This window comes from Priapulus caudatus, unplaced genomic scaffold, assembly GCF_000485595.1.
Source record: "Priapulus caudatus unplaced genomic scaffold, Priapulus_caudatus-5.0.1 Scaffold158, whole genome shotgun sequence".
NCBI classification, from domain to species: domain Eukaryota; kingdom Metazoa; phylum Priapulida; class Priapulimorpha; order Priapulimorphida; family Priapulidae; genus Priapulus; species Priapulus caudatus.
Genome location: NW_014577219.1, coordinates 373,956 through 383,955, shown reverse-complemented (window position 1 = coordinate 383,955; position 10,000 = coordinate 373,956). Strand labels below are relative to the sequence as shown.

General features: G+C 44.5%; 1 protein-coding gene across 2 annotated transcripts in view; it reads right to left on the bottom strand.

Moving 5' to 3' along the window:
- Positions 1 to 10,000, bottom strand: part of LOC106806409 (MOB kinase activator 3B-like) — a 29,984-nt gene that overhangs the window by 14,704 nt on the left and 5,280 nt on the right. Inside the window, exon 1 of one of the 2 annotated variants that reach the window (XM_014808334.1) lies at positions 787 to 1,446. The exons of the other annotated variant lie outside the window; for it this stretch is intronic. Coding sequence (XP_014663820.1) covers positions 787 to 1,029 — 243 coding nt within the window. The 5' untranslated portion in view covers positions 1,030 to 1,446. Of the gene's footprint in view, positions 1 to 786; positions 1,447 to 10,000 lie in introns of those variants that run through there. 2 annotated transcript variants of the gene reach the window in all.

Below are 10,000 nucleotides of genomic sequence, written 5' to 3'. Positions count from 1 at the left end.
CCTCCGTATATCTACACAGCATCATTTCCTCCGTATATCTACACAGCATCATTTCCTTCGTATATCTACACAGCATCATTTCCTCCGTATATCTACACAGCATCATTTCCTCCGTATATCTTCACAGCATCATTTCCTCCGTATATCTACACAGCATCATTTCCTCCGTATATCTACACAGTATCACTTACTTTGTGGATCTATGCATCACCTACATAGCAGATCTATACCGCATCCCCTACATTGTAGATCTACACCGCATCCCCTACATAGCAGATCTATACCGCATCCCCTACATTGTAGATCTACACCGCATCCCCTACATTGTAGATCTACACCGCATCCCCTACATTGTAGATCTATACCACATTCGCTACATAGTGGATCTACACCGCATCCGCTATATACATAGCAGATCTACGCCGCATCCGCTACATAGCAGATCTACGCCGCATCCGCTGCATAGTAGATCTACGCCGCATCCGCTACATAGCAGATCTACACCACATTCGCTTCATAGTGGATCTACACCGCATCCGCTACATAGCAGATCTACGCCGCATCCGCTACATAGCAGATCTACGCCGCATCCGCTACATAGCAGATCTACGCCGCATCCGCTACATAGTAGACCTACGCCGCATCCGCTACATAGCAGATCTACACCACATTCGCTACATAGTGGATCTACACCACATCCGCTAAGTAGCAGATCTACGCCGCATCCGCTACATAGCAGATCTACACCGCATCCGCTACATAGCAGATCTACACCGCATCACTTACTTTGTAGATCTTCTTGTCCGGCTTGCGGCAGTCGACGATGTGGTCGAGTATGTGCGACGTGAGCGCCCGCGTCGGAGCAAACATGTGATTCACCTTGTCCGCCTTGCGCGACACCATGCTCTCCGACCGCGTCACTATGTTCCTGCCGCGCCCCTCGACGCAGTACGGCTGCTCCGAGTACGACTCGGGGACCGCGGGCGGAGGCGGCGACTCTACGGTGGGTTTCGGCACGATGTGACCCATCGTTCACGAGGGATTCTCACGGGGAAATTCTCATGCGAATACGCGACAAGCCCTCGTTTTAAATCCGCACGTGGTGACACTAGTTACGCGTCTACTGTATACTACTACACTCCGTATTTCACAGTGTTTCACAAAGTTTCGCAAAACAGTAAATGGCAAATGATTTCCACACCGATCAGGCAGGCTATCACTGCCTGTTCTTCAACGATTCGTCTAAGGTAAGTAAATGAAACGACGTATCCCTCGCCGATCACGCCGGTATATCATATAGCGTCCCGCACGGCGGCACCTACTTAACCCCTTTCTAAGAGCAACACGTAAACAAAGATGCTTAGATGACCAGGTTAAATGCTCAAGGGTGGCAGCTCGGCCGGCACGCAACAAGCTTTCTTCAGCGCGGTGCACGCCAGCTGGTGTGCTCCCAACGCGCTGCTGCCCCTGTCCGCACAATACTCCCTCAGCACAGTCACACCTATTCACACGAGACTCTCTCTTTCTCTTTGTTCTCGCCGCTATTCAATCCCCAGCGCAGCATCGCTGCGCCCCATCGGCGAGTGATGTCATCCTCATTAAGGTAACACGCACCTCATCGCACGCGCGCAGTGTTCTCGCAAGCCAGCGTATAGCCACGGCAGAAGCCTTGCTGCACTGCGTCCACGCGTAATCCGCAGCGTATGCTCACTGACACGGAGTAATGAAGCTGTGCGAATGACGTGGCCAAAGCGTGAGCCAGGAAGGAGAAAGAGGAGGAAGAGGAGGGAGAGGGGAGGGGGTACTGCGTGAGCGCACTCGGCCGCACGCCGCTGCTTTGAATAATAAACGAATCCTCGCGGGAAGCTGGCGCGACTGACTGATTAAGTGCTCATAATTGCGTCTGTGCGGATTGATGCGTTTTGACCGGACACCCGACGGACTGATAAGTAATAATGTTGAACACCGCCGAAGCCACCGATTTGCGGTTTCCGTTGGGCTGGCCGCTTGGCCAAATACGAACAAATTTACGGCTAAATAGTTCGGAGCCGTGTGACAGAAATCCGCCGAAGACTGCTAATGGAACACCAGTTCAGCAGTGTAACACAATTGCCAGCCTATAGCGGATTTTCGTGAGGGCGGCCGTAAATTTCCGCGCGTGACGTAGCGCAACAACGTGCGGTAGTTCACACGTACGCGCCACGAACCTCAAAAACCGCAAATCACAGACACAGTCACGCTATAGACAAGACTTAATTCACACTTAACACGAGAATCCGCACAGCAACTGTGTGCACTGTGTCGCAACAGCGTTGCTGTGAAGCACGGTAAAATTTCAGCGTAGATTCTATATCCCGATCAAACGCCCCGCACAACGTCCAGGATCGATCCCCGATCGTCACGCTTCATCCAAGCGTCCCTTCGCCCGTGACGTCACGGGAACGCACGACTGTTCAGTGTCACTTGGATCGTGTTAGCGAGCCTTGGAGGCTTCCTTGCCGTGTCCTCACTATCCGCAGCTGCGTGGCGCACTAAACACAGATGCAAGATATATCACAGCCCAACCTTATACGGGCGCTATATCTATATAGCTATATGAGCTGCTACGTACGCAGCCGTCCACCCAGCGATCCACACAAACACAGATCCAAGATATAACAGCCCTACACTATACGGGCGCTATATGGCTATATCAACTGCTATACGCACTCAACCGTCCACCCTGCGATCCACACTAACACAGATCCAAGATATAACAGCCCAACCTATACGGGCGCTATATCTATATGGCTATGTCAATTGCTATACGCACTCAGCCGTCCACCCTACGATCCACAGAAGGGCGGTAACACACTCTCCGAAGGTTGGTTGTTTATAGTCACGGCTGTTCACCGAATTCTATGAGCGATTCGCATCACCACGAAAGCTCGCACCTGCGTGCCGACGTTTGAAAAGCGAGGCATTAAACAACGCTCCGTAATTTCACCCGTAGCCGCTAGTAGCTGTGTAGAATCACCGTCGGCATACGCACAAACGCACGCGGAGAAAGTTTTTCGCAGGGCAGTTATCCCAATTAAAACTCACACGTCTCGTAAACACCTATATAGATATACACCTCTCTCTCTCTCTTTCAGTATAATATTCTCAACCACATATAGTGACGCCAAACTGCCAGCAAACGCGAAGACTCTGTGAAGAATTGCTGTACAATTACTGCTTGCCTGCTTGCCCCCTGCGGACATCAACGGCTCTAGCTGTTAATCGCTGATAGTCACCGTCGAGGAAGACGAGAGAAAAAAACTGGCCGCGCCGGCAGCACGACTGGCCAAGTGAAGTGCCAGTGAAGTGCCTGACTAACGCCTGACTAACGCTCACGCTCAGCGCACCCACCGTCCCCCCGATCTACCGCAAACACGGCCATTCTACCTCTCAAGCGCGTCGGGTAACCCAATTCGAATTCCGTTACCGCCCGCCCGCCCGCTCCGTCTCTATACCGTACCTCACGATGTGCCAGAGCGTTCATCGGGAACGACAAAAATTCGCTGATTCGCTCGCCGATACGTGTCGCAGTTTAAATGTGCAACACGTTTTCACAGCAACAAGTCAGATAAGCATTGGCGACAAGAATAGCGTACGCATAGCCCGCCCCGATATACGATCTTTCCGCGTATTTATTCGGCTGCTAATCCGACTGCAAATGTTTAGGAACGAGAAGCGAACGCACAGCACACGTTTTCCACTTCCGCGTCTGCGCGCGTATTCTCATACTGTGCTGTACGTATGTGTGTTGCGAAGCAATCGTTGACTACCGCTACGACTACATAATGTGTGCCTCCGGCGGCGTGTAAGCGCAGTTATTAAGTGAAACTCCCCGTCAAACGAATGACAGTAGTAGCGTACACACGGGCGTGAATGCCGTAGAAACAGACGGGCGAAATTAGGTACCGTGTATTTTTTTCTCTCTCTGTCTCGCTAAACATATAGGGCATAACAAACGGCGAGTGACCGCGAATTCCTGACTTGCATGTCGATTTCAATCTACGCACGCACGCACGGTCGCCGGCATGCACGCACGCACGCACGGTCGCTGGCACGCACGCACGCACGGTCGCCGGCACGCACGCACGCACACACGCATGGTCGCTGGCAAGCACGCACGCACGCACGGTCGCTGGCATGCACGCACGCACGCACGGTCGTTGGCACGCACGCACGCACGCACGCACGCACGCACGGTCGCCAATATTCATTTTTTCACAGCTCCCTTTGAAATGTGATAACAATTCTATACCGCACACGGAGTCGGGGGAAAAACGTTGAATATTTTACTAGCCCGGAGAAATTTTATTGAGACTAGGGAGAAATTTTATATTGAGACTATAGAGAGAAATTTCACCAATAAATCAGACCGATGTATTGAAAAGCACTTCCGTGAAGTTTGGATAAGCTCGGAACTGGAGTAATATTGTATTATAGATAGGCCAAAATTTGGCTACTGATTCCAAAGATTCTACGTAGTGAAGTAGTATATTACATAAAATCAGTAATTGCGAAGTTATAATTTCACAATCAATGTTCATTGGTTGGGGTTAACAATGAGGACTTTGAACATGTGTTTACATTCAATGCACCCCGTATAAAACAGCCGAAAATGCCACACTTGCTTTTGTATGGGTATAGACATGATTGCCAACAAGTTAGCTCATTCTCTTCCTTACTGAGCAAATAAGACACTAATCAGTGTGACTCAAATGAAATGTAAGTAAAAACGGCTACGTTACTCGATTGACTTAAAATCCGAATGGTATTTTTGTCGTAAAATGAAATATTTAAATGGCTTCATGCATAGCAGAAAAATGTTTTCATCCGAATTTAAAAGCAACAACAACAACAACACATTTACATGGTCTTAGAGGTTACGTAAAGGTTCGTTGCATATAAGAATGGGTCTACCTACTAACGTTTTCAGTTGGTCCACTATATACCTACAACAAGCCCTATAATTTCGAAAACCACACACACACACACACACACCCAAGGCAGTACTTGACTGACTTCAACCCCTATACGAGCCCAATAGGTCAAACGTGAAATTGGGTTAATAACCCTCAAGAATTTACTATCAGCCAGCTTACACTTGTTTTTTTTCTTCACTTGACTAGCGGATTATAGATAGGAATTCTTCATGCACTCACACTTATTCTTTTGGTTAGCCGGCACATGGTGACAAATTTGTCTCACCCCTGCCGATACTCTCTCTCTCACTCTCTCTCTCTCTCTAATGTCTTATACTAGTTTATAAAGTACGGACGGAGAAGCGATGTCTCTAGGACAATCACTGCAATGACACAATAATTCCCACCTCCAATAACATGCAGTATCTACAAAAAAACGATGCGCACAATATAAACGAAACATATGTCCTTCACGAGTGTACGTCACTGCTGCTGCATCTGTAATAACATCAGGTCTCATAATATGAGTCCAGGGTGCGAAATTAACGGGAGTCCGAAGTCAAATACTCCCTGATTTACTGTCGGACTCCCTGATTTGACATATGCAGGAGTGCGTGTGACTCCCCAGTCCCTGAAAATTCTGCCATACTAACTAGTTCGTTCCGGAGCACGGCCTCGCGGAATTACTGTATTTGTTCAGCTAATGTCCAAAGAAAATTTGGCAGACGTGCAACTGCATGAATCTTAAAAATAAGCACATGCGTTATTGTTAATATCTTTAATTTTAAACCGTGTGTGAAACACAAATGTGTCATCATCTATAGCCCTGATATTATTAATTCAGAATTTTTTTATCGCAATGCACGAAAAAATTCAGCGTCAGTGTTACACAATAAATATCAACTGCATGACATACAGAATAGGCCTACCTTTGATATTTTCGATACATAATCAATCATCAAGACATACAATAAACACGTGTGCTTTATTGACACACCTCCTCAGATCTCGTTTCGAAGGACCAGCCCTTTCACCTGTGAAGACGTATGACCATCAAGTAAAATGACGATGATTATATTATTACTTAGTCATTCTGAGTAGCAATGTGAGGCATTGTCAGCTGGCTTGACCTGACATATATGCCTTCAAGCAACTGACACGTACGACTGGGGGGCTAGACACACGTGTGTGTGACCTGGTTTGATTGTTGCACAAAACGTTTGTCACGTATACGAGACATCGCAGTGGAGGCTGAGTGGGCTGTCCAAAAACGAATCAATATTTAAATAAAACATATTATTCAATAAATATGAATGAAATTCGTTCCTGAAAAACGCCTTTCATATTTCTCAGCAGGTTGGAATTAGGGTTATGTTTGTAGCTAAGCATAAATATATAATTTAAAAGACAATGTTAATTAAAAAACAGATGCGCTTTCGTATACAAAACTGGCATCATTCTCATTATAAGACTGACTGCTTCTGAATCATAAAGTAAAGAACTCGCATGGTAACAACGTATGTCTATACAACTGTGTTGAGAACTTGAGATGTAGACTCGCATAAGCTGCTGTATATTAGGGTCAATTTTGCTGCTAGTGTTCAGAGATGTTAGTCGCCATGTAGGTACAAGTCACGTACATGCCTCACAAGTTTATTGCAGCCCTGTCAAACACATTTAACCTGGTGGCAAAGTAAGTCACTGGGTGAAGACAGAAACCAAGTAGGTTTTTTTACGTGAATGCCTGCAACACGCTCTTACAACTGTGTCAGACTGCGCTTTAAATATACACAATAAAACATCATACACGTGTGCACACGAAGGCATAGTTATACTACTTGCATGTCGTACGAAATATAATTAAATAATTTCTACAAGAACTTCACAGGGGTACCCTTCAATATTTAATTACATAGAGAAATGTGCTAGCCCTGGCAAATGTAGTTGTCATGAGTCAGTCAGACAATTTGTGCGTAGGTCACTCAACCTATAACGTGGCAGTGAACGATTCAACCGAATGTTTTCTGGTAGCATTTAATATGGCTCTTTATTTTGATACTGTGACATGTTAAATGGCTAGTGTACAGAGCAATCTCCACATGCTGGCTAAATGTATATATATATATATATCATGTTAACTAGTGGCGGGTGGGAATCAGTCCAACAATCCAGATTAATCCTCACTCTTATCGAAGCAACTGATGATCGACTAATTACCATCCAATTATTAATTTAACCATTACGTGCTTAGAATGTGGACACAGTTTGAATAATACATGCATACAACTTGGCAAAGTGTTTATTTAACAGGTATGTGTATAGGCAGAGTATTTATATGCATAATTAATGGGATTATCATACTCAAAATTCATAAAAATTGTGATTGAATAATCGAGTAAATATTTTCACTATACAAAACTAAATTTATGTACGAGGTTTTGGTACGTGAAATTATTGGTGTACGAGTGAAAGTAAACAACATTATCCGGGGGGAAATGGGAATAACAGGCCCGGGGTGCTTATTTACTAGTTAGTATAGAGTTTGTAGTATGTATCACGCAGTCTCTTAGCCCTCCCTTTCGCTATCAGTCTCTCTCTCACTCTCTCATTCTCCTGCCCTCTCTCTTTCTCGCTCTGTCTTTCTCTCTCTCTCTCTCTTTTCCTCATTCTCTCGCACTCTTTCTCTCTCTCTCTCTCTCGCTCCCTCTTTTTTTTTTCTCTTTTTCTCTCTTTCTCTCTCTCTCGCTCTCTCTCTCTCTCACTCTCTCTCTCTCTCTCTCTCTCTCTCTCTCTCTCTCTCTCTCTCTCTCTCTCTCTCTCACTCTTCCCACTTCCTCTAGGTGTAGGTATAGATTTACTACATTGCATGTTCTATATTATCAAGAGTACATAATAGGAGAATTATTATTCATTTTTATATTTTTATTTTTCCTATTTATTATTCATAGAGAGATATTATGAATGCTTCATTTAGTCACTGTCAATTACGTGCGAGTACCTGCCGGTATGGGCCGTGTCTGAGTCTATTGATTGAAGTGAAAGCGATAACGACGCTGCTAACGGTGTCAGAGCCTGCAGTAAATCAATACAATTCCACTCCCCACTGCGCCAGGTGGCAGCAGCGTGCAGTGCTGAGATTTCACTACGCGACAACACTAAGGATAGCAACGAGATTGCGCGCGCCTGCGGTACGAGACAGATCGAGATTTATAATTAGAGCGTATATATTCGATTGAACGCTCTAAACGACGAATTAGAAGAGATTTAATATGTCAGCTCATCTCCGCTTGAGCATGAAACAGCTAAGAAGCCTGACATACAGTCAGACATTTGACTGGCGTGAAGTTCCTTCCTATAGCAGTTGCGTGTACAGTGGGGACCATCTATCATGGCTCATTTCCCATTCATAGATGATTTAATATTATTAGGGGAAAAAATAGAAGAACCAAGGGGAGTGATTTGGAAAGTTAACTTAGATCATTTCTTGTTCAAACTGCAAACAAAATTACTGAGGACTAATACCTTCTGGAGAGTTAGGGTTGCACAATTTTTTTCGTTACATGCGCTGCAGGCTCATGTACAAAATCTAAATTTCATGCCTTGTAAAATTTGTCAATGCTGGCTGCCAAAGAATAACATCACGCCTTACCTCAATTAAACCTTTAATAATCTACACTTATTTTTTCTCGGCCCAGAATTAGACAAATCTAGACATATGAATAGCAACCGAATGCGCACAGTCACTATGCGTGAGAAAAAGTGTTAACTAACGTAACTGCTTCTATTCAACTAGACAAGAAGAGTACAGTGTACTCTTATAACAGTCATAGGCAGGGAATTCAGTGCCAGGGTTATAGCTCTAGTAGTGGGTGGGCCCTACTCACTGCCGGCAACCACAGCCAGAACCCTGTCATGAAATACATTTTGATACAGAAGTGCTATCAGACTTCCGATTCTATTTCAAGTAAGGCAGAAAATACTAATTTGCTATTTGACCGTTTCTCTGACAGAAAGTGCATGCTGCCTGGCAAAAAAGTAAATTTCTAACCCTGCGACTATGTGTTATTTGTGTGGCATTGTACAGACTATACAGAACATTTGAACAATGTAAAATTAGGGGAACAGAGAGTAGATAAACAATAATTGTCAGTGATACTTCAGTACTAATACGATTATTATAGGGCCTCAGACAAAAGGGTGCATTGCTTTAATGACGTATGTCCTTACAAAACAATAGGTACAAATGTTATTTAAATAACATAAAAGGGACAGGACCTTGGATAAATGTGATCTTTTGCAGAACAAACTTCCTACTTTCTTAAGTGCATTTGTTGTAAACCGATCCTAATCTTAAAAGCAAACGGCAAATTCTTGGCTTTTCAGCAAATTCTAAACGGAATGCGCTCAGAAAACATTTTTAGAACTAAACTCATCTGTATTATAAGATGTGTACATTACACAGCGCACATTATTTGCCGACAACTTTGTAAGGTACGACTTAGGGGTGCCTATTTGGTGCAACTTTACTATTGCAATACTACTGAGATAGTAAGCCATGGGTTGGGTGTACCATGCCTACAACGATGGCAGTGTCGATTATGATTTACAAGCATATTAACAGGCAAAAAATATCATTAGCAGTAAATAAACTAACCAGATGTTTTAATGTTGCAACTATCAAAAACTTACTGCCTGTACAACAAACTATTGGTGATAGTACCAATGTTTTTCTTTGGTGACAATGCATTGCTCTCCATCCAAACATTATGGCAATTAATTGATATAGCTTGATACATTGTTAAACTTTTTATACAAGAAATTACTACAAGCCGACTACAGATGTGTTCACTGCTTAATCAGGGGCATTGCTCAATCATGACATTTTCATGATTCCTAACCTGTACTCAGGGTGCGAAATTAACGGGAGTCCGGAGTCAAATACTCCCAGATTTACTGTCGGGCTCCCTGATTTGACATATGCAGGAGTCCGTGTGACTCCCTAAAAATTCTGCCACACTAACTAGTTCGTTCCAGAGCATGGCCTC